Source organism: Macrosteles quadrilineatus, unplaced genomic scaffold (genome assembly GCF_028750875.1).
Source record: "Macrosteles quadrilineatus isolate MER2022 unplaced genomic scaffold, UCM_ALF_1.0 Scaffold_3__2_contigs__length_128488019, whole genome shotgun sequence".
NCBI classification, from domain to species: domain Eukaryota; kingdom Metazoa; phylum Arthropoda; class Insecta; order Hemiptera; family Cicadellidae; genus Macrosteles; species Macrosteles quadrilineatus.
Genome location: NW_026542596.1, coordinates 22,900,191 through 22,926,109, shown reverse-complemented (window position 1 = coordinate 22,926,109; position 25,919 = coordinate 22,900,191). Strand labels below are relative to the sequence as shown.

At 36.2% G+C, this 25,919-nt stretch overlaps 1 protein-coding gene across 1 annotated transcript in view; it reads right to left on the bottom strand.

Moving 5' to 3' along the window:
• Positions 1–216: 216 nt before the first annotated feature.
• LOC128988372 (succinate dehydrogenase [ubiquinone] flavoprotein subunit, mitochondrial-like) overlaps positions 217–25,919 on the bottom strand; it is a 28,352-nt gene continuing 2,649 nt past the window's right edge. The window contains exons 2-14 of the mRNA XM_054409614.1: positions 23,484–23,567; positions 20,727–20,944; positions 19,440–19,540; positions 18,120–18,239; positions 16,506–16,672; positions 16,046–16,184; positions 15,465–15,633; positions 7,136–7,331; positions 6,035–6,232; positions 3,671–3,862; positions 2,623–2,766; positions 1,563–1,676; positions 217–622 (exon numbers count right to left, since the gene is read on the bottom strand). Coding sequence (XP_054265589.1) covers positions 536–622; positions 1,563–1,676; positions 2,623–2,766; positions 3,671–3,862; positions 6,035–6,232; positions 7,136–7,331; positions 15,465–15,633; positions 16,046–16,184; positions 16,506–16,672; positions 18,120–18,239; positions 19,440–19,540; positions 20,727–20,944; positions 23,484–23,567 — 1,929 coding nt within the window. The 3' untranslated portion in view covers positions 217–535. The remainder of the gene's footprint in view (positions 623–1,562; positions 1,677–2,622; positions 2,767–3,670; positions 3,863–6,034; positions 6,233–7,135; positions 7,332–15,464; positions 15,634–16,045; positions 16,185–16,505; positions 16,673–18,119; positions 18,240–19,439; positions 19,541–20,726; positions 20,945–23,483; positions 23,568–25,919) is intronic.

The window sequence follows — 25,919 nt, the reverse complement described above, 5'->3', positions numbered from 1 at the left end:
GCGCTCCTGGATGTTGGCGGGCCAACTACGCTGTCCTAGTGCAGCACTGCTCCGCCATCAGTAAGATATCTGTAGTAGGGGTTATATTATCTGTGACGAGCCATAGGCGAGTGTGGAAAGTTTTTGAGTGCCGCAAAGGAAATTTGCACCTGTGTTACACTTTATTTCTTTCCTACAGTTATTATAAAGCAATTGGTTGGGGAAAAAAACTAAATATGGGCTATTACACTTTTATTAATAACCAAACACTTAACTATCTATACAATCAACCAACACAATATAAAGTGTAATGGTGGAAATGGAATATTTACAAATTTAATACAAAACGGATCACTAAAACCCCCGTTCCAAAATTCCGGCTAAGGTCGTTCCTTAAAAAAATAAATACTCTCACAATTCATTTATCTTTGGAGATTCGAGTGTGCGACATTGAATAAATAAAAGCGATCAGCAGTTCATGCTTTGATTAGAAGTTCAATACTGATTTTTATCGATAAGTACTGAAGTGTAATACTAAAGGTTGAAAGGATCACACTTAGTAAGATCTAATAGCTGGAGGTACAGTAGCTGCTTCCTTCTCATCTAAGGTCTTGTCAATCACAGGTCTGTATTCGAAGATCACCTGGACAGATATAAAAAAGTCTGGATTAAATTGAACTGTATTTATTTAATTTATTACTTAAATTTCAATTGAACAAAGACACTTAGAAAAGAAACCATTTTCAATTTATTTGTAAAGCTATGGTTCCACAGGATGCGGAATCTCCGCCAGCGAAAAATCAGAGGGGTGGTTCTACAGACTGCGAAAATAACGTTGCGGAGATTCAGTTCTGTCCAAACTAGCGACGAGTATGGATAGAAAGAGGAAAGCCCTTTTGGCTTTGATGCTATATGATGGCATTGATGATGATGTTGTCGATCTTTTATCTTTGTTAGTGTAAAGTCACAGTGACCGAAGTGAAATATTTAAGAATCGGGACAGTGAAGGGGCGTATAACATTCTGGTTCGTAATCATTTAGTTGACAACGAAACTAAGTTTAAGCGGTACTTCCGTGTGTCAAAAGACCAATTTTTCTTTATGGTTGATCTCATCAAAGATGACTTAAGTTACCCACCAACGCTACTAATCGAGACAAACAACCATTGAATGCCGAGATGAAACTAGCGGTAACACTAAGGTATGTACCAATATTTAGTATTTTTGCTATTTATTTAACGAAACTTAAGGGGTTTCAACCGCAATCAGATCCGTTCAACACTTGATACCTAACATCTGCACGGTCACAATATTTGATGGCTCTTCTCCGCTGGCGGAATCCGCACTGCTACTGCTCTCAGACCAGTATGATTTCTCCGCCATGCGGAACGGAAATTTCGGGATGCGGAATCGCAAGTCAGTGGAACCGCACACATGGGAACTCCATTAAACCAGTGTCGTTTTAATTCTGCAGCGGAAAAAATCGCACCCAGGCCTTAAAACTTCGATACAAACTCAGAATGATTGCATTACAGAGCAACACTAGGATGAGTAATACATGTAGTTGTGTGTGGTTTAATGTACCTTTCCAGTTGAAATGTCCATCTTGGTGAGGGTATGCTTCCTCCAGTGCTGCTCCATAGGTTTGGGTGTCTGTCCCTCCAAAGGCTTGCTGTAGTCGTATTCATCAACCCTTAGCTGCACAGTAACACAACATTAGTCACTGATTATATTAACATGTTTATGATCAAATATATACATTTGAATTTTACTTTTAAGAATTAATAGTCAGCTACAAACAATTCAGCATTTGTTCAATATTTCAGAAAATTGTCAGCATTTATTATTTAGCAACAAGAATACTTTCACATGAGTGTTATTGTGTTAACATTTTACTTCTTAGCATTAACACACTCTATACACTTTGCTTTTATGATAATACGTCAGAGTATTCTTAAAAATACTAAACCTAGACCTATTTGTCTAGGTTGTCTGTAAGAGAGTGTTCAGTAAGCTTCAGTACATCAAGGTCTGATCCAAACTAATTGGGAGTAGGCACTGTTTGGATTGGATTACCAAATGGTTTTATTAGTCATAAATGCAGTAAATTGTGTAAAAATTAAACTATTTATTCTTATGGCTTCAAATGGTCATTTATTGGTCACGACATCAACCCTTGCAATCATGACAACACTGTGTGATGGTCACGACAACACGCATATCACGTTCAATGATCATGTAACCAACGTGATCATTTCAAGACAACATTGTGATCATCTTCCGTGATAATGTTCTTCTCCTTACACATCGGCCTTAAAAGGGAATTATTAATGGAATGCCGTTAATAAATGGACCTTCAGCCAATGGCTATTGACATTATTTCAAGTTTTCCGATTCCATAAAAAGCTTCCAATCAATTCACTCAAACTTTTTCTGGTCATGGTGGTCATCAAAATTATTGTACAATTTCTCACAGTTGGCTTGGATTAGGGGAATTGAGATTAGAAAGACTTTTGTGTGTTATTGTAAAAAGTCAAAATGGGTAAAACTAGGTATCAAGTTTTGACCAATCAGAAACAGAACACACAACAAAACAGGTCTGTTGAATGTTTGTATTTTATCAAGATTTAAAGTGTTTTCTTACCTTAAAGTCATCTCTAGCATGGGCTCCTCGGGACTCCTTGCGGTTCTCAGCAGAGAATATAGTCTGCATGGCGTTGATCATCAAGTTCTGCAGTTCCAGAGTCTCGACCAGGTCAGTGTTCCACACCAGGCTTCTGTCATGAACCTGTCATGAGAATATCATCACTATATATCATACAAATAAAATTAAGATTTACTTCCTAACTTGGTGGATTGATCGTTTGCTTAACGACCTTTAATTTTATGTGCAACCTATGCTTACTTTAAAGATTTTCTTCTTACTCTTTGTGGGCCGCCCCCTGGAGGAGAGGAAAATTGATAATTGCTTAAAAAGGTAGGTTTTTATGATAAATATCTAGATACAAAACTGTACCACCGTATCTAAGTTGGTTAAAAAAAATATTAAGCCGTTCCGGGACTTTTTTAACACACTGTATAGATACCATCAACACACATGCCTAAGGCTTGGAACTTAGCCTGTGGAGTGCTTAGTAGCATTTAACGTAAATTTTCCACAAACAAAGTTTTATTGAATTTTACTCTCCTGTTTGTATCTAAATACTAAGTTTTTGTATAAATACCTTCATTTACGCAATCCAGATTGTTTCAAAAGAGCTACAAGTTAATACTCACATCAAGGTTACAAAAATAAACACAAATAATGATAAAACAAAATTTTTTACTGTCTTGTGGCGTCAACTTTGCCCCAGCTGTTTAATTCTCTTCCTCATTTCAATACTTTATTGATTTGCAACAGCTTTTGATATATTGTTTAATGTTTTGTTTTGTTTTTCTGTTATGTTGTACCTCAAGTAAACTATTCTTTTATCAGTGAAAGAGTCTCTTTCTAGTGGTGTACTAGGCCTATTTCATTTAGAGATAACATCATCGATGATTCTTTTTACCTTATGTGTGAGCGTGTTTAATGTATTGTTTATGTTGACCTTTAAACAAAGCGACAACACATACTAGCCTGAAGCACAATATTTGACACTACTGTCGCTGATTTTTATTCTTTAAAAACCCCAACATTACTCTAATTAGCCTACCTTGACATCAGAAAGGTCTTTGTAGATAGCCTCCATCTTTCGGCAGCCGGCCTGTAGACTCTCAGCCTCTCTGAACACAGCAGCATGGGCCTGCATGGTCTTCTGCATGTTGAGACGCAGAGTGGCCGTCGGAACTGCTCCATCGGCAAACCTCACCCCGTCCAGGTTAGCGACTGAAGCTTCTCCAGCATTCTGTAACAATACCAACATAAGACAATAAAAAATTACTAAAGAGAAAGGAACACTCTGAATAGTAAATATTGCTGTATATATTTTGTTTATTGCTAGATACTCATTCTCACACCGTAAGTCAGGCCAGAGTGTATAGCAAGGAAAGAAAATATCTGTCAGTATAAATTGAATCTTTCGAGTGGCAGGAAAAAATAGACATTTCCAATTGTGTATTAGTACAATTTCCGCACAACCATCGCTTTTGCTATTTTGTACAGTTATTCAACAAATTGCTGCAGACTTCATCATTTGTTACGGTATTCAGAGAAGAGTAGAAGAGCGGTGAAGTTTCTGTCTCTATTGCACTAACCTACCTAAACAGCATCCTAATGATATGCTTGTTATCATCTGTTAGATAACTATTTTTGGGCGTCACTCGCCTTATTGAAATCAGAACACAGTCCTTGTCACCACAGTTCATCGCACACACAAACACAGATTTCTAATACACTCGCCGCAGCAAACCTGCATACTAAACGAGTTTCCATTTGCGTGTTTTTATTTTCAATTAATTATAGCCTGTTTAAATAACATTAGGTTTAATGAGTACTTAAGTTTGCTGCTACAGGGAAGGTAATAGAGTGTGTTTTTAAATACTCTTCGTAAAAACATGGGGGTTTTAAATTTACTTTTTTTGAATTTTCTCTGAAACAAATAAGCGTACAAAAAAACGTTGACATACTAAATCTTGTTTTTTAAGTTCTATAAAATGGTCTATATATAAATTGGAAATGTTTGTTTTGAGGGTCAAAAATGAGAAAAACAAATTTTTACCCCATAAAACCTTGTTCCCATGGTCCGAACATCACTTTCTCGTATACATTCAGTATAGGGAAAGCCGCTCTATATTTATTTTGTTCTCTCTGTGCTACTTCCCTACTACTATAGCTACTAGAGCTACTTCCCTATCTATAGGGAAATTCGCTAAAAATACGGCCAAAAGTTTGGATATCGGGAGGAGCATAAACTGAAGTTTCCGCGACATTTGTAATTGTCAACCATAACAAACCCGTAAAGGTAACTTGCAGTCTCCGCGACTTCGATAATCGTCTCCCGAGATGCCGGCAAAATCTGTAAGCGACGACAGTGGTGATCATCTGCCGCGCTTACGGCAACATCCGTGATCGCCGATCGGCCTATCGGTCAACCGATCCCGCTCGACAGGAAGCAAGTTGACGGTTGGACACTATGTTGTCGGTTATGCTGAGGTCGAACATGAGGGGTTCTACTGAATCTTCCTTTGTTTTGACCTTTCTATGTATCCTTTAATTGCTTTCTTTGTTAACGTATTGTAAACCAGGCTCAATGGATTTGTTGGCCAATGAGCCTTTATCTGAAGAAATAAACAATGCCTCTATAATGTTCCTTTTCATCAAATTAGGCTCCTTGTATAAAATACAGCTTTCTTCCCACTTTATACAATGCCGGGTGTCATAAAAGTGTTCACATATTTTAGAACCGTAGGTTACACGTGTATAAACCTTTTTATGTGTTCATGAACACGTATAAGAGCCGTTTTTGATGTTTGACCTACATAGCAAACTTTACACAAGGACGGAGGAGTATGAATGCTAAGCAAAATATTAGGATGGTCTTTGCCTCAAAAAACACGATAAGAAGATATGTATCTAAAAAAAGAACTCCTAACTGTGGCAATGACAATAAAAACATAATGTTTAAGGACTGTGTTCTCCTGATTTCAATAAGGCGAGTGGCACCCACAAATATTTACCGGTATCTAGAAAAATTATTGACTTCACCTAAAAACCATGTTGTTTACAATTATGATTGTTATCGACAAAAAGTACACAGTATGATCAGGCGTACATAAAGATAGTAATGTATTCACTGGTAACCCTGCTCCCATATTGCACACTCAGTGGTTACAGTAGCTGATGTTACCTTTACAGAGCATCTAAACCTGGATAGGACATAGGAATATTAAACTACATCTGAACCCACAACATTTGATAATAGTAGCCAAACTTCCAGAGTTCATTAATTCTATTATTAATTCTATTAGTTCTATGATTGGTATGAATTTAAAATGTTTACTTATTACTTGTAACACTATAAGGCCTACTTCCCTGTCATGAATTCAAATTATTGAGGATTTTGTTTTTGTCAACTGACCGGACTGAGATCTCCAATCTTCTCGCCGGGCTTGTTCTCCTCAGCGATGGCCTTGGCACAGGCACGTCCGAACACAACCAGATCCAACAGAGAGTTGGCTCCCAGCCTGTTGGCTCCATGTACAGAGGAGCATCCGGCCTCTCCACAGGCGTACAGACCTGGTACAATGGCGTCCTCACCATCCTTCAGGGTGAGCACCTACAGAGGATAACATTGTAAAAATAAATAAAGATACTCAGAACAATAACTTATAGAGTTGGTCAAGACCAACAAATTTGAAAAGCAGGTTAGAAAAATATTTGGCAGGATATATTTATCTCTGGATTTTTCCGGAACTGGATTTTCTTTAAATATATTGAAGCCCGAGCAAATAACATCACTAAGCCACCTAGTAAACAAATTTCATCAATTTGAAAAGAAATAAAGCCTATAGACCTAGTTATTAATTTTGTGTAGGCCTAAACTTACTTTCCCTTTTGAATATTTTTTTTTCTTTTTGTCTCGCCTTTACGTCCTAGGACGCTAGGCTCTAGCCCGGAACTGTTTTACACATTACTTCAAGCTATTCCTAGAAGTTGTGGCATTATCACATAAAAACCAATGATGATTAGCGGGATTCAAACACAGCACCTTAGAGACCGAAGCTTGCTGTCCAATCCCTTAAATGAAATGAAATGAAAATACTTCTTTATTGCGGCAAACTTAGGAACTCGTGGTCCTTTCTTAAAGTTAACCTCCAAACTAAACTAAAAGGTTGAACTATATAGGATACAACATTGTGAAGTCTTATCTATGTTATGTATAGTTGTCCTCACAATTCTTGTGAATTACTCCAAAGTACATTCTACTCATTTTTTTTAGCTTTCTGTTTTCATACATTGGTATTTTGACTGAAATAATTTGTTTGAGACTTCGATATGGTCAAAATAAGAATAGTGGAAAAAGTGTAAGAACATAGTAAAAGGAGTGCATTGCACGTCCTGATGATTATTGATTTAGGACAGCTAGTGTCACTGAGACTGCTTCAGTGCTACACAAGGCTTGTGAATAATTTACACGGTACCGTACGGTGGATAATAGAGTAAAGCGGCTGTTACACACCTGACCCTTGTAGTTGGTGGGCACACCACCCATGTTGTAGTGCACGGTTGGCAACACTGGTATCGGCTCCCTGGTGACGTCCACTCCAGCGAAGATCATGGCAGTCTCAGAGATACCCGGCAGCCTGGTGGCCAGCTGATCTGGAGGCAGATGGTGCAGTTGCAAGTATACATGGTCCTTCTCTGGACCACAGCCTCTGTAATAGTGCAATTATAGTGTAATAGTGCATGGTTTGGAAACCTACATAGCTATGCATTCAGTTTGAAACATTTTGGTAGTATACCTGGATGGACATCCTGGTTGGTATTTCAGAACACACAGCTATGTTATTACATTAAAGACAATACTGTTCTTTTCATCAAAAGGTGGTTCTGATTAGCTGGATGTTCTGAAGGTTTTAATTCAGCGGGACTGTGGTGTAAGTTAGTTGTATTGGGACCGAAGCAAAAAAGACTTATTTGAAGAAAAAAATTCATATTCTTAGTCACAAGTTGATTAGTATAAAAATAAAACTACTGTACACTTTTTTAGTCTTAATTACAAGGATAGAAATTATTTCGACCAATGTATATTTTTTAGCAACAAATTTATGGAAAAGTTTTTTACTATAATCTTTTTTTTTATTTTGCAGTTAAAAAAATAATTATTATGTTGTATGACCCAAATGTACAACAATCTACCAATCTAATACAAAGACAAAGCTTAACAAGGTGTGACAGTTCACTAAACATACTAGTACCGGCACAATTGCATAGTTTAGATTATCATATCTGTTAAATATTTAGTAATTCAACTAAGGACATTTAATAAAATATTTATTTAATAACATATGAACTATATACAGTCAAATATAAACAATTAATCAAGTAGTATTAACATTCAAGTCAAGTTTTTAGTTCAGTTATTGAAAGGATACAACAGCTGATATGATGACATCACTGTCCAAAGTTCACTACAGCACTTCGTACTAGTCAGTTCAGTTTAGACTCACCTCTCTCACAGTACACAGTGCTTACCTTTTGGTTTAGTTCATATTAAATATTTTAATCTCTCTTTCTCTCTTACCGCTCCAAGTGCATTATTTCATCATTTCTCATTTAAATATGGATTCCAAATTTATAGTACCAAGTGTCAAGCTAGGATCCAAGAAGATATTTTTATTTAAAGTAAATGTGTTGTAAATTTTCGTGTACAGTCCAGAATATTCATGAGTAGTGAATTGCTTTCTTTTTATTAATGAAGAAGAGTTTTAATTTAAATCAGTGAAGAATTACATACTACACAACAATAGTCATTTCTCAACATCATCTTTCATCTGTGGTCCTTCGATTCTCGTCACTCTGGCCAGAGCCATCGCTTCTCTGCTCATCTTGTTCCTGTTCTACCAAAACCCTAATGGATCTTCAGTTTTAGGATCTAAAGGTATTTCTCACAATTTTACCTCTTAATACCATATTTAACATGGTCCTTCGAGCCGGAAGTTTCCCAGCCTATGGAAAATAATCTACTGTGACTATTAAGTTTTGTATTTATTTGAACTGAATAAATTAATTGAATAAATCTGTCATCAACATTAAGTATCATTAACAAGAGGATTAAATATTTTTGATCACATTATTATCAATTTATTAAATTGTTGCAGTAATTTGTGAAATAACACATAAAGTTTTGTTGTCCCAGACAGAAAATTTTGTTCTCAGACTGTACTGTCTACAACTCCTGTATTTTCATGCATAGTTTGTCTATTCTCTATTGTGCATTATCGGGCTGCATCCTGTCTGCCCCCCTCTCTCCCCCCTGTAATGTGAAACAAGTTTCTCTCTTGTTGCTGAATATTCAGAAAATCATGGAAGTCATACCAACTTCACAGCTGATCAACACTAGCGCTGCTGATGGATAGAAATGAAAACTTAAATGTCATTATGCAAGACTTTGTTTATGTTTTCATAACCTCAATTGTTTGCTTACACTTTTAAATTAAAGTGACAGAAGAATGTTTATTAATACGGATTGAACATTTAATTACAGTTTGTGTTTGAAATAACATGTTTTATTGAATTTCAAATTTATTATCTGGAAATAATTGCAGGTAGATATTTTCTGGGACTTAAACTTTTTATAGGCCTATACTATGGCTGAATATTTCTCTCTGATTTCAAGTTGACTAATATTAATATTTAATACAATGAATCCTGGCTGTCTTTAAATAAGTTTTGCTCATTATAAACTTATTTTAATCTGCATTTATTTTTATTTTGGAATTTTATTGAATTTAAGACTTATTCAAAATGAGGTTCTCAACTTTTGTGAAGCAATCTGAGCTTGTGCTAGCCAGGCTTAAGTCAATTGAAGCAAAAGTGCTTGCTATCGAAAAGGAACCTATCACTCCTCAACTTATAACAAAGCTCACTCTTTTGGATTCCACCGCTACAGCCAAAAATAATGATTTTGACAAATTAGTGAATAAGTTGTTCGGCACTGTGCCTTTACCTGAGGAATTAGATGAAAGTGAAAATATCACTACAATTTCAACATTACAAGATGAAATAAGTGATCTCTATGTGTCTATTCACTCTTTGTGTGTGAACTTGATACCTTCCCCAAGCTCTAACCAGTCGAGCCAGCCAAACCTGGATGATTCCAATGCAGCTATCAGCCAAGTAGCTACAACTAAGGTTAGTGTACAGCTTCCTAAACTTCAACTTGGTACCTTCTCAGGTCAACATGAAAAGTGGATGGCGTTCAAAAATTTGTTTGAAAATACTATTCATAAAAATGATAGTATTTCTGGTGTTGAAAAAATGAGTTATTTGTTAAGCTGTCTTGAGGGAGAGGCACTTTCAGTTGTTAAAAACATCCCTATGACTAATGCTAATTATTTTATTGCATGGGAATCTCTACTTAAAAGGTATCAGAATACAAGATTACTAATATCTCTTCATGTCAACAATGTGTTAGACTTACCAGTTCTTCACAATCCCTCAGTGAAGCAACTTAGAAGGTTTTTGTCTGTTTTAAATGAAAACATTGAAGCACTTAAAGCTCTAGATGAAGAAATTTCTCAGGAAAATTTAATTTTGACCTCTCACTTGTTAAGAAAATTTGATTCTGATTTTCGCCATCATTTTGAACAGAGTCGAAGTGATAACTCTGTAACTCCTAAGTTAGATGAGTTAACCAAGTACATTGAGTCTCACTGTGTAAATCTTGAAGCAGCTAATCTTACTAATGTGGGATCATCTCTTAAGGGTACCTTAGGCCACCACACTCAAGTAAAACCCCCTCAGCGCTCAAATAAATCGGCGCTTATTGCAACTCCTCGCACTGTTTGTACATTTTGCGCAGGTGCAGATCACAAAATCTATCAATGCAAAGGTTTTCTTAAATTGACTTCACAAGAAATGTATAATTTTGTTAAAGGCAAAAATTTGTGCACCAACTGTCTTGGCGATAAGCATAAGGTAAAGGAATGCAATTCATGGCGTACATGTTCTACGTGTAAAAGAAAACATCACTCTCTTTTGCATTTTATGGATTCTGAAAATAATCCCTCTCCTAATGTGTCTAAAGGTAACACAGACAAACGAGCTCCAAGTTCTGACTCAAATAAAAATGAATCTGGTTTTGTTGGTTTGACAAATACAGAGAACACAGTTCTTCTTGCCACTGCTTTAATTGTGGTAAAATCAAGCGAAGGTAAGACCCTAGTTTGTAGGGGAGTTTTAGATTCTGCTGCTCAGTCTACCTTCATTACTCAAAGATGTGCTCAGTCTTTAGGGATTAAGCGCTCTCATGCTAATAAAACGCTTATTAATGGCATCTCGTCTGCTCAGGTGAAAACAAAAGGGTTAACTCATGTCACTCTCCAGTCCCTTAGTGGATATGTATTGGCAAGCTCTCACCCTGTCTTCATTTTGGATAATATCACTCCAGATTTACCTCGAGCTAAGATCACTCCTGAAGTTCGCTCACAGATGCAACATTTAATGTTAGCCGATCCTACTTTTGATAAACCCGCTCCTATTGATGTTCTAATTGGAGCTGACCTTTTTGCCTCCTCTGTGAAAGGCCAGTTTTTGTCACTTGGTGAGAATATGCCTGTAGCAATTGACACCATTTTTGGATATGCGCTCTTAGGATCGACCCCTGTTGCCTCAACTTGCAAAAATTCATTTCATGGATTAGTCACACTCTTAACCACCAATAGTTTGGATCTACACACCTCTATCCAACAGTTTTGGGCTGTAGAGGAACCCCCTCTTACAAGCAAGCAATTCTTAGCCGAAGAAAAATGTGAAAAACATTTTGTATCTACGCACTCTCGCACTCCTGAAGGAAGATATATTGTCTCTTTGCCTTTCTCAGACGATCCGTCAACATTAGGCAACTCGAGCAAAATGGCAAAATCCCTATTCTGGTCTCTGGAGAATAAATTTCATTCTAATCCTGATTTCAAGGAAACTTATGTTGATTTTATGAGAGATTACTTGTCTTCGGGACATATGACACTCTGTCAGTCACCACGTCTTAAAAATAATCCTCATTACTACCTTCCACATCATGGAATTTTTAAAGATGGAAAATTAAGGGTAGTATTCAACGCATCAGCACCTACATCAACATCTCTGTCTCTCAACAGTATTCTTCATCAAGGACCAAAACTCCACAGCAACATATGTGACATCATTCTCAACTTTCGCCGACATGCGGTTGTTTTTTCATGCGACATCAAGCAGATGTTTCGACAAGTCCTTGTAAAGGAATCTGATCAGATATTTCAACTTATTTTCTGGAGAGAGAATGATAAAATGCCTCTTCAAATCTATCAGCTAGCGACTGTCACTTATGGGCTCACATCATCGCCCTACTTGGCAAATCGTGTCATTCAACAACTCATTATTGATGAAGGAAAAAATCATCCTCTAGCCGCAACTGCTCTAAAGGATCAGATTTATGTCGATGACGCCCTATTGGGTAGTAATTGCGTAGAAAACGCTCTTTTGTTGAAAAATGATGTGGTTCAGTTACTCAAAAAAGGAGGTTTCGAGTTAAGAAAATGGTCTTCGAATAATCCATTACTCTTACAGTCAATCCCTGAAGATCACAAAGAAAAACCTATTGGTTTTCGAGCTCCCGAACAACCAGTTCATAGTGTTTTAGGACTTAAATGGATTCCTAATGAAGATGTTTTTTCTTATTCTGTAGGAACTCAAAATATTAAGGAAACTCCTACAAAAAGAATTGTTTTAAGTGTGATATCACAGATCTATGACCCGTCAGGATGGTTAACTCCTGTAACCTTCTGGTCCAAATCCTTCATGCAATACTTATGGACACTTGGTCTCGATTGGGATGAACCCCTAGACGACAGCGTTATATCAGTTTGGAACAAGTTCGCCAATGAACTTCCATATATTGAAATGCTCAAGATACCTCGCTACGTGGGACTTTCTTCAGCTAAAGATATTCAGCTACATGCTTTTTCTGATGCAAGTGAAGCAGGATATTGTAGTTGTGTTTACCTGAGAGTTGTAAATTCACAAGGAATTATATCGACTTATCTTCTGATAGCGAAGTCAAGAGTCGCACCTCTGAAGCGTATTTCCATACCTCGCTTGGAGCTCTGCGGAGCACACCTGATGTCTAAGCTCCTAAATTACTGTATACAACTTCTCTCACCTCACTGCAAGATTAGTTCATACACAGCTTGGTGCGATTCCACAATCGTGCTTTCATGGATTGGCATGCCCTCTTATCGACTCAAGGTTTATGTGTCAAATCGAGTTGCAGAAATACAGGAAAACATCCCACCTTCATTTTGGCAACATATTTCATCACTAGAAAATCCAGCGGATGTTGGGTCAAGGGGTACCGCCCCACAAGATTTGATTAACCACACACTTTGGTGGAATGGACCTGTCTGGTTGTGTAACTCTGAAGAAAATTGGCCAAAGTCTGTCTGTAAATCTTTACCTGAAGAGTCTATCCCTGAAACTAAGATTCTCACAGTTAACACTCTCTCTGCTGTTCCGGATGAACCATTTTCTCTCCTCACTCGCTTCTCATCTTGGACAACACTACTTCATGTTTCCGCATACCTGCTGCGCTTCATTCATAACACCAGAAATAAAGTTAAACAAATTGGGAATTTAACTTCTCAGGAGATAAAAGAGGCTCATAACCTGATTTGTAAATTGGTTCAACGAGAATATTTTTCTGAAGAAATCTCATGTTTGAAATCCAATAAACCTTGCTCTGTACGCATTAGACGCCTAGCTCCTTATCTGGATAAAGATGGCCTCATTCGAGTAGGGGGAAGAATAAACAAGGCTGATATCTCTGAAGATCACAAACACCCCGTCTTGCTACCTAAAGGTCATAGGTTAGTTGATATTTTGATTGACCACCATCATGTCTTATATTTGCACTCTGGTCCAACTCTAACTCAGGCTATGCTGGCAAACAAGTACTGGATTCTCAGTGCTAGAAGCTTAATAAGATCTAGGATCTTTAAATGCATAAAATGTTTCAGATGTAAACCTCCTCATTCTTCTCCACTCATGGGGGAATTACCTATGAATCGAGTTACACCTTCAAGGCCATTTTCCATATCTGGTGTAGATTATGCAGGACACTTCTTTGTGAAGCAACATCTACTAAGACGAGTTCAACCTATCAAGGTTTATATTTGTATATTTATTTGCTTCTCTACTAAGGCGGTACACATAGAAGTAGTAACCGACCTAACAGCGGATGCCTATTTAGCCGCTCTTACCAGATTTGTCTCCAGACGAGGAATCGTTTCAGATATTCACTGTGACAATGCTACAAATTTCACAGGTGCATCCGAAAAACTCAGACGCAACTTTGAAAATTTAATCAAGGATTCCACAGTACAATGCTACGCTGAGAATTTCAATATTAGATTTCACTTCTTACCTCCACATGCACCTCATCAGGGAGGCCTTTGGGAGAGGGCCGTCAAAAGTGTGAAATTTCACCTAATAAGAGTCATTGGACAACAGACCCTGTCACTGGAAGAGTTTTCGACTTTAATCACCCGTATTGAAGGAATGATGAACTCTAGGCCTATAACTCCTCTTTCTTCTGATCCCTCGGACCTAGAAGCTTTGACGCCAGGTCATTTTTTAGTAGGTGGTCCTCTTATGACACCTCTTGAACCTGACTTGCGTAGCATTCCTATCAACCGATTAAAACGCTGGCAGGTAGTCCAACAGTTCAGTCAACATATCTGGGCTCGCTGGCAGAAAGAGTATCTGTACACTCTTCAAGAGAGAAATAAATGGGTCAACCCCAAGAAGAATATTGAAGTCAATGACTTGGTTGTCATTCATGAAGACAACTTGCCTCCACTCTCCTGGAAGCTTGGACGAGTTCTCTCCGTTTCACCTGGTACTGATGGAATAGTACGGGTCGTGCACCTGAAGACCGCAAGTGGACACCTCTCTCGTCCTGTGACAAAGGTGTCTGTCCTTCCTATGGAATAGTGAAGAGGAGTTACCACCCCCCTTTTTTATTGATTTTCTCATTTTTTGTGTTGTTTTCAGAACCCAGGGGTTCAGGGGGGGCCGGTATGTTAAATATTTAGTAATTCAACTAAGGACATTTAATAAAATATTTATTTAATAACATATGAACTATATACAGTCAAATATAAACAATTAATCAAGTAGTATTAACATTCAAGTCAAGTTTTTAGTTCAGTTATTGAAAGGATACAACAGCTGATATGATGACATCACTGTCCAAAGTTCACTACAGCACTTCGTACTAGTCAGTTCAGTTTAGACTCACCTCTCTCACAGTACACAGTGCTTACCTTTTGGTTTAGTTCATATTAAATATTTTAATCTCTCTTTCTCTCTTACCGCTCCAAGTGCATTATTTCATCATTTCTCATTTAAATATGGATTCCAAATTTATAGTACCAAGTGTCAAGCTAGGATCCAAGAAGATATTTTTATTTAAAGTAAATGTGTTGTAAATTTTCGTGTACAGTCCAGAATATTCATGAGTAGTGAATTGCTTTCTTTTTATTAATGAAGAAGAGTTTTAATTTAAATCAGTGAAGAATTACATACTACACAACAATAGTCATTTCTCAACATCATCTTTCATCTGTGGTCCTTCGATTCTCGTCACTCTGGCCAGAGCCATCGCTTCTCTGCTCATCTTGTTCCTGTTCTACCAAAACCCTAATGGATCTTCAGTTTTAGGATCTAAAGGTATTTCTCACAATTTTACCTCTTAATACCATATTTAACAATATCCATATTTTTATAAAATGTACACTGTGAATGTGAGTTACCTGCCCTCCTTGATCTCAATGGTCATTGACCTGGATACGACGTCTCGTGAGGCGAGATCCTTGGCCACAGGGGCGTAACGCTCCATGAACCTCTCTCCCTGGGAGTTGATGAGGTAACCTCCCTCTCCTCGGCAACCCTCGGTCATCAGACATCCGGCACCATAGATACCTGCAACCAAGTATAGTCCGTGTAAAACCATTTATAGTCTCGCAACAAATTAGGCTATTTAGATTTGTGTACTATATATTGTTTAAATTATACATAATTCAATATCAGTTATTATTTTTAGAGGGAACAACAATGATTAAATTTCTGAAAATAAACACAAAACTACATAGATTAATTAGGATGTGATTCATTCAAATACAGTGATGGCCAGTCCTTTAACTGTCCAAATTATTCCAGATGTAGTCATATTACTAATTCTAAAACGGCTGAATTCATCCTTTCCAAATGTAACTCATCAATAAATTAATTTAAGTTGTGATTACCTGAACAAAGCTGGCAAAGCATATTAAACGCAAATATTACCACTGGCTAACACGATGGAAACAGTAACGAGTAGGCTATCTGTACTAACCAGTAGGGTGGAACTGGACAAACTCCAAGTCCTCGTTGTAGAGGCCAGCACGAGACACCATAGCTGTACCGTCACCAGTGCAAGTGTGTGCGGAGGTGCAGGAGAAATATGCTCTACCATAGCCTCCAGTAGCTAGCACCTGAGACAAACATAGGCCTATATTGTTTACAAACTGACACAAGAAAGCTTAAGTAGTGACCACGCTTAAGAAATTACCAGGCATAAAATGTGTCTAAACTTGTCGTTTATTCCGCTCCTGAACCTGTACTTGTCCTTTGATCTTATCAGTTTGACTTGGTTAAAAAGTTAGCGTATTCAACAGAAATCAGTAGTTCCCCAGCACACTCTGTCAGCGGCTCAATTCAGCTGTGTTAATTCTAAAACTGAGGGATAGAATCTGTGGTTCTATCAATAATAACTGTACGAGTAATCCTAAAATAACAGCAAACTCTTTTCATACCGTGTTCTTAGCACGGAACCGATGGATGGATCCATCTTCAAGGCAGAGAGCAGTGACTCCCCGACACTCGCCTCCCTCCATGATCAAGTCGAGAGCGAAGTACTCAATGAAGTAGTTGCAATCATAGCGAAGTGACTGGCCATATAGGGTGTGCAACAGAGAGTGGCCTAGTGTTCAAACAAACACCGTCATGAACTAAACAGCTAACCACCATCGGTAGGGCGTAGAGCGACATCTTTGTAATCAATTTGGAAAAGCGTTGTTAGATAACATGTTTACACAATTAACAACTTTTGAGGTGTTGAAATGAATGTTCACGATAGCTAAATTAAGTTTACTTGTCATAACTGGAGCTAAATTAAGTTTACTTGTCATAACTGGAATAAGGTTGCAAAACCCAAGAATAAAAAAAATCCAAGTTTATTTTAATCTGCTGAAGAAAGCAGTCACACACTCTTTATTAGTTATAAAAATAAAAATCAAATAAACAACTTGACCATGTTTTGACCATCTTATCTTATTTACAGTAGGCCTTCTTATACAAATTTAGGGGTATTCGATGCATCGAAAATGCATTGAAATTCCGATTCAAATTTATGCATCAAATCGCGATTCGATTCAGTGGGGATCAAAAAACTATTCGATTCATGAGGGAGTCAGTATCCATACACAAAAAACTCACTGCAGAAAGTCAATGCAATAACCGCAATACAGGGGCGCGTTGTTGCGTTTCCTTTGCAAAGGCGTTCTTATTTAATTAATTCTTTGCTTGTAAATATTGCTTTAATTTTTTTATAATTTTTGTTTTGACATTCCAAATGATGAGAGGTTTTGTTAAGTGTAAGCAGTGTGAGACATGTTTTACTACTGTAAACATAGCCAAAACAAGTCACTCCAAAATCATTCTAAAAATAACACTGAAATAAAGTCTGAAAAATTGTTACGTGATACTAAATTAGTAAGATTGATGTTTTAGACTGATAAATTTGGTATTTTTGTAGGTCTTCAATGTATACCTTGTAGTTTGTAGGTCTGATTCTATCCTCTAATTTTATCAATGTAAACCAACTGAAAGTTTCAGTATAAATCTTGAAAATGTTTTTATTTGCTTACACCAAAACATATCATTATTTGTAAAATTAATATTATGAAACAGGTAACATGCTTAAAAATATGATTATGCAAGTAAAAACTATGAAATAGGCAAGTAAAGCAGCTCACTGACATTTCCAGCTATACAGGTTCTTCTAATATATGGTTGAAAATAAATATTTTTTTCACCTAAAATTCATACATGTCATATGTATAAATAGGCCTCATACCACATCAACAAAAATGTGGGTTACACAAATGTGGTAAATTTTAATTAGCCTATTGTTTTTTCACTCCATTGACAAGTATTAATAGAAAAATGCTGTATTGCTTTGAATCGAGTTGCATCGATTCAAATCGAAAATCTTTTGAATCAAATCGTTGCTTCAAATTGAAAATATTTTGCTGCTTGAGACCCAATCAAATATTAATTTGACCCGCTCAATGTAGCCAGATAAATGGGATACATATGAGATTTACAAATCATAAATAAAAATACATCAATGTAATCATGACACGTACCTGTCCTATCTGCCACACAGCAGCACCTATGGGCTTGGCCACCCTTGCCAAACTTAAGACTCTGACCTCCAAAAGCTCGTTGGTAGATCTTACCATCGTTTGTTCGTGAGAACGGCATACCTGTAAAAATGTACATAATTTCCACTAAAACATTTATAGCCAATGTATTTACAAATTTTACAGCTTGTAATTACAAGCATTGAAATCACTGGAGGAACTGAGATTTAACATCAACAATGTTTTGTGTATAATCCTGTCATTATTCAAATATGCGACCTATGAGGGACTATTTGTTCGTATTTATAATGTATATACGAGGTACGTTTGGAAAGTAAGTTTCGTTTCCCCTACTCTCCGGGGTAGCGCTGCGATCGCAGTTTAGCGCATACACAGTAGTTACTCTGTGTCAACCGGAAGGAAATTACGCCATTTTGAACTCGCTATTGTTGTTGTACACTTTGTAGCGCTTGTTCGTAATGGCTGCATTAATTCAGAATCTACCAAATGTGAAATTCCATGGGTGATTTGTTTTCTTAATCCAAAAAACTTTAAAGCAATTGACATTCACTGGCAAATCTGTGAGGTTTATGGGGACAATGTAATGAGTGATTCAATGGTTAGAAGATGAGTTCGTCAGTTCAATGAAGGGCGAGATACAGTGCATCATGAGGAACGAAGTACACGTCTACCTGTGGTAAACGATGAACTGATTAGTGCAGACAGTGAGAAGATTAAAGAAAACTGTAAGTTTACAATAAGTGCTCTTACACGTGAATTTCCACAAGTTTCACGAACAGTAATTTACGAGAACGCTACTGAAAAGTTGACTTTTGTCAACTTTGAGCACGTTGGGTACCTAAAACCCTTTCTGAAAGGGACAAATCCGCCAAATGTGTAATGAAGACACTTCTTCAGGGCTTTGGCTGGGATGTATTTGGCCATCCTCCGTACATCACTTACCTCACTCTAAGCGATTTTCATTTGTTTTGCAATCTTAAGTCTTTTCTTGGCTGTCAGAAGTTAATCTGCGGTGAAGAGCTGAAAGAACGTGTTACCTCATGGATAACTACACAGGTGGCAACATTCTACGAGGAGGGTATACTCAAACCTCTACCGCGCTATGACAAATGCCTCAAAAATCACAAGTGTTGTAGATATTTTTAAAATAAATGTCTTTCCTGTATACAGTAACAGTAGCCTACTCATTATTCCTTTATTTCAAAATAAAACTTACTTCCCGAACTTACCTCGTACAATTTTACAATAAAACAGATTTTGATTTGATTTATTTGACACTTTTGTTACACGAGAGAGACTTACCGTAGTTTTCAAGCTCGATGACAGCTTTAGGGGCTTCCCTGGTCATGTAGTGGATAGCGTCCTGGTCCCCCAGCCAATCAGAACCCTTGATAGTGTCATACCTGCAACACACATACTCATGAGGTATGAGGTATAACTAAACATAAAGATGGTACAATAATAAAAAATTAAAACTATAACAAACTATGTATGTTTTGAAAATAAAATTGGGTAACCTACACTAAGACAATCCATTTCAAGTAGGTAGTCCAAAGGTGGTTGTTTCAAGATTTTAATTTTGTTTCAAATTTTTGTCCTTGAAATTAGGCTACATATCATCAGAAGTACAAAAAATACAATTGTTTTATTTTTATTTTATTTTTCTTCTGTATGGCGATCATTTTTTGTTGCTAGAATGCCCGTTATCAACTATTTTCAGAGCTCTGCATTAAATTATATTTATAGGTCTAAATACCTGTTTAAAGTTTGATGCAATCATGTTACAAAAACTGATATTTAAGAATATTTTGTTTACATAAAGCAATTTTTGACTATATGGGTTTAAAAATCTTAACAAAAATAATAAAAATTTGGCTCAGATATAGTACACAGAGCTCTAAAATCGCTGAGAACCGGCATTCAAGCAACAAAAAATGGCCGCCATACAGTAGAAAAATAAAATAATTGTATTTTTGTACTTCTAATGATGTAGTGATATGAGTATGCAGTATCCTACTCTCAAGAATCAAAATATGATCCAAAAATTAACTTGAAGCAACCGATTAATTTATTTCTGGACCACTTGATATAGATGGTTCAAGGCTTGATTCCTTAATTTTGGGTTCCTTTGTTAAATTATTTTAATCAAGATCACAGCTAAGATCGTATAGAAAATGTCTAGTAATTATAATGATTGAGAATAGGCCATAAACCCATAATCTTAGGTAATAAAATGAAATAAAAATCCAACCTGTACAAGCTGTTATATCATTTGAAAAAAACATTATGAACTCTTCACCAAAAGAAGCCTTGTTAGCATTTTTTTCTATTAGCCTATAAGCTTTCTGTAAAAAATTGTAGCATTTCAATAACATTAACCATGTGAAGCATGTGAAATTTTACATCGGCCAAACGTCTAGTATTGTCGCAAGCTGGTGTAATGGGCTTCAGTCCCTGAGGTTCTGGGTTCAAATCCCACCAATCACTAATTACTTGATAATGCCGCAACCCTCTCGGTTTAGTCTGATGTGTTTAAACCTTGACGTCCTATGATGTGAAGGAATGACTAGGTATTGTCTAGTTACTAACATGTGCCACTGCCAGTTGTCCTCCTCCATGTTGCCCAGGGCTGCATTGATGCCTCCCTGAGCAGCGACAGTGTGAGACCTTGTGGGGAACAGCTTGGTGATGACAGCTGTCTTGAAACCCTCGGCTACTAGACCAAACGCAGCACGCAGCCCTGCACCTCCGGCACCAACCACCACCGCATCATACGTGTGGTCGATCACAGGGTAGTCCCGGGAGATCTATAACACAGCAATTGTGAGATGCAAAAAAACCTTACAATTTAAGAATTAAGAAAAGTTCAAACGTTAAGTGTTTTGAATGCCATTAGCTATGTCTGTTCTGTAATAGCATTGAAAAAGATACACTACCCTGACATAGACATCAAATTTCTTGTTAAAATTGCAGTAATTTGTAAGCCAAATAGAATTTTGTATAATAAAAACATCAATAGAATCCTGCTTTCCATTAAGTTTGAGAAAGTTTTTTTGCAAAAGTGTATCCATATCAATTTGAAAGTGATTAACAGAACTAAAAGTAAACAATAGGCATAAAAAAATCCTCTTTGTCACGTTGTTAATTACAAAGTGTCTTAAATTAATAGGGGAGATTCGAGGGCAGTTTAAACATGTCAACTGTTTAGTCCACAATGTTCATTTTAGTTTCTAGGTCACACATAAACTGAAAACTCTTTGAGAAACACATCTTAAATGTAAACATTCTTGCAATCAAGACTGATTGTACAAATATATTATAGGTTAGGTTGTGTACTTCAGTCAGTCTTACAAAAATACTGTAGGCCTAGTAGTTTTTGGGATTACTAGTTTCCTGTCGTAAGACCCATTCTCAAAGCCAACATCAAATTATAGTCTATTAAATCTCACAGAGGTATTCATCAATAAGCTCACGTTTAAAACATTTACTTTGTTGTGCGCACCATGCAGCTTGCGTCAGATTATCCTGTAATTAAGTGTGGTCTGCTGGTCTGCCTAGCATTTATTTGGAAGGTTTTTAAATTTTTTTTAGCGAATTTCCCTATAGGGAAGTAGCTATTACCGTAGATGGCGCGGTAAGACCTAGTCCCGGGACCAATTTACTTTTTTATTTTGATGTCCCCAGAGGCATATTAAAAATGGTATATATATGTGTGTGTATGTGTGTCTGTGAACACGATAACTTGACTAATTTTTGTCCTATTTTGATAAAATTTGGTTTGAAAGTGTAAGGCGGGATAAAACTTGAATGAGTTCGCGAATCAGCATGATCGGACCATAGTTTTATGGGGTAAAAATTGGTTTTTCTCATTTTTGACCCTCAAAACATAAAATTTTCCAATTTCTCTCTAAACATTCTTAAAGAGCTTAAAAAACAAATAATTCAGTATATCAAAGTGTTTTTGTACAGTTTTTGATACAGAGAAAACTTGAAAAATTGTAAATTTAAAATTCCCATGTTATTCTTCTGGAGAATATTGTAAAATGTCTTAGTTCGCTTGTTTAAGGGTATATTTTGATCAAACTTGGCAAATTTATTGATTTTATACTAAGCTATTATTATTTTACTTAAAACATACTTTATTAGTTTCCTTTGAGCAGCAAACCTAGGTACTCGTTAAACCTAATGTTGTTTAAATAGGTTAGGCCTAATTGAAAATCAATACAGGCAAATGAAAATTCGCTTAGACGGCAGGTTTACTGCGGCGTGGGTATTTTTTTTTAATGTTAACTTTATGTGTTAGTGTTTATTTATTTATAAAGACGTCTATTGGATTTCACAGACCATAATTTGATGTTGTTTGAGAATTGGTCTTAAAAACTGAAACAAGTAATCCCTAGACTACTATAAGACTGAACAGAGAAATGTTTGTAACCTATCATAAAAATCTATTTTTTCAGTATATGACTATAGTTAAGTCAATGGCGACCAGACTTGAAACTATTCAATTGTTAAGATTTTCTTTCTTAAAACTTCAAACGTTTCAAGATAATAAAGCTGATAAAAAACAAACTATTTGAATTAATTGAGGTACATGACTTATTGTTTCAAATTGCTCACTTATCTATATCATGTCTTAATAACAGCAATTCAGCAAGATTAAGTAAAAGTACTTTGATTGATAATTGATACAAAAGAATACCTGATAATGATGAGTTGTGCTACTGACATCAAGCTTTACTAATATAAAGAAAGACAACAGTGAAACTGCAGCAAAAGCTGTTTTGCATGCCTAATGTGACAAAGCTTGTTTAAACACAATAGGAATGCAGACTATCCATGGATTAATGATGCTTTATAACAGGTCAATGTTACAGCAGCCAAGATGCTAGATATTAAATTTGAAGATGTTTAAATCAAAACATTTGTAGGGCCTATTTATAATTTCTATATCAGTGGTATATATAGTCAATAGAAAAATGTTTATGATACTATTTTGTTTCAAATCAAGGAAATGGAATTCTTCTTTGTAATAAAATGCTTTCTAAAGCCAATAGTTAATTAACATTTTTTTCAACTTAGTCAATCTAGACTTTGACAAAAATGTATTGTTAAACCAAAAATAAATAAATAAATCAACTTCAAACTAGGCTCTGTATTGTATGAGTAGCATATTGAAATGCCCATAGCTTGTTTATACAGAAATACTTGAAATCATGAAAATTAACACATGCACTTACCAACCATTCTCGGCTAAAACATGGTAATCAGAGAGTAATGGTGACTGTGACAATTAATTTACTGATGTGTTAACAATAAAACTATGTAATGTTAGATGTTACTCACATTCTCTCCAGGTTTAGCAGAGTTTTGGCCATCGACAGTGAAATGGATCTTCCTGGTGGTGAGCACAGGTCTTCCCACTGCACTCTGCAACACATCCATACAGGTTTAATAGCTTAACAATAATCAGGGCTTTCAAAGGGGAAAAAATCAGGAGAAATCACAATGTTAAAGGACACTCCATCAGTCTAAGTATTAAAACTAATGAAAAAAGTGTAGGCTATTAACTTAAGTTTGCTGGTGATAATAATGTTTGAAAGTTATTTTATAGATATTAAATTAAACTTATAGATATTTAAGTTTAAATAGGTTACTGTATGTAATAGCCTTTTAATTCGATGTAATACCAAGCTATCAGAATAGTTGGCGAGCCTGTTACTCACTTCTTATCACAAACTTATTAAGATCACTAACGAAAAAAAAAAACAGAAATCATGTTCCTTGAGAAAACCCTGTCCTTAATTCTAACTGAATTATTAGCAAAGATTTACGAGAGTTGATTGGGAGAAGGAAAGAGGGGTAGGCAAAAGTAATTTAACTTTCACATGGTAAATGAGGGTAAAAAAACAAGCCTGTATAAAACAGACTTTCATCAAAAAACGTCATAAAGGGTAAAAGTACTGAAATGCTAGATCAAATGTTCAACAAACAAAGAATCACCCCTATCCTAAAAACCTCCAGGCCCTCCACAGTTTATTTAAAGACCCCATGTTTGCGGACATGTTGGCGGACACGCTCGTGAACATGTTCGGCGTTTCCAACAGATGGTCGAGCATGCTCGCGAACTTGCTTGCCGCACAGTACTCACTTCTCTCGTGCTGTGACAGTCCAAAGAGCCGTGCGCCGAGCCAAACATGCTCGCCAGTATGAAGGCTCGCAGACCCCACACACGGGCGAGCATGTTCGCCGCCAACACCGTCACGAACATGCTCGCGAACATGTTTGCCCTTGTATGGGGGGCTTAAGGAGGACCTCTATAACCAAGTTTTACCACAGACAGGGGAACTCTTCATTAATTACACACCAGACCTTACCTAGACAAGATTCAAATCCTTGGTCCATAATACTATTTCCTAATTGGGCAGATAACATCTTAGATCACTCGGCGATCAATTAACATACAGGTCTAAAATTCTTACAAAAACTGATTTGGATTGAATATGAGGAACAAAAAAAAACTATCATTTATCTAGACTGTAGGCATGGATTTTATATAAACTTCTGCATCTTAAATTTGACAAAGAAATAATTTATAAAGGCCTAAGCATTTACCACAAAAACACTGTGAGGTAAGAAAGAAATGAAATCACAATTCCAAAAGAAATTATAAAATTCCAGAATGAAAGGACAGAGAGCCAAGTTCACAGGCTTTTTCAGATTTCCAGGACTGAAATTCCAAGTTTTACAGAACAGTACCAGGAGTATTGTATTAAACATTAAATTTATTAGGTAGGCTATACTATTTAGCTAAATTAAAAATATGTGTTATGCACGTTAATCAAGGTGAACAAATTTTGATGATAAAAAGAAAACATTTTAAAATACACTTTTAAATACACAGATTGCTATAAAAGATACCATTATCAGCTGTTTTATTAACTAAAGCTACAAAAAGGCATTGACGATAACATGGGTATTTTAAAGGGCTGTAGGGCAGAAACTGGATTTTCCCTAGCCTTATGACCAATTCCAATCGATTTCTCGTGGCCAACTACCTCATAATAAACAAAAAATTAAAAACCCTTGGACAAAAATAAAAGTTTGTCCGTACAAGCGCTTATTTTAGATTATAGGATTTGGGAACCTGAATATTAAGAAATAATTAAAGTTAAACTTTGCAGTTACTAGAGTATAATTTTATAAATGAATTGGTATAAATAATTGGTACCATAATTTTGATCAATAATGTGGAAGTTTAATTTGTGTTTTCACAAATCAACTACCCGTACGGTACCGTTTGATTACACAACTTAAAATTACAACTTTACACGGTATGCACTTACAATGATATAAGTTTGACCCCAGAAGCATAATCAAAGTTCATTGATTACATAACCCTGCAATGCAAGACTAAACAAATCTACAGACAGATAACCTCTAAGTGGGTTAATTTTCATGAAAAAAGTCATTATGGGAAAAAAAACATCAAAAAAAAGTTTTCATTGCCGGTATCCGATAACTTCTGTGCTTCTATGAGTTTCATTGTCAGTTCTTCAAATCAAAATATTTTGAAGTTTAAGTTTAGTTCAACAGTATCAAGATACGGGATAGTATTTTCAACGGTGGTAGGCCTACTGACATCCAAATTTAATTTAACTTTACTTATATTGTTATCAAAAAAATCTTAAGATTTAAGATTAAATTAGCCTACCAAATGAAAAAATTGTTTAGTCCTGACCTTAAAAAAACAAACAAAAAGTAAGTTAAAAATAATACCAA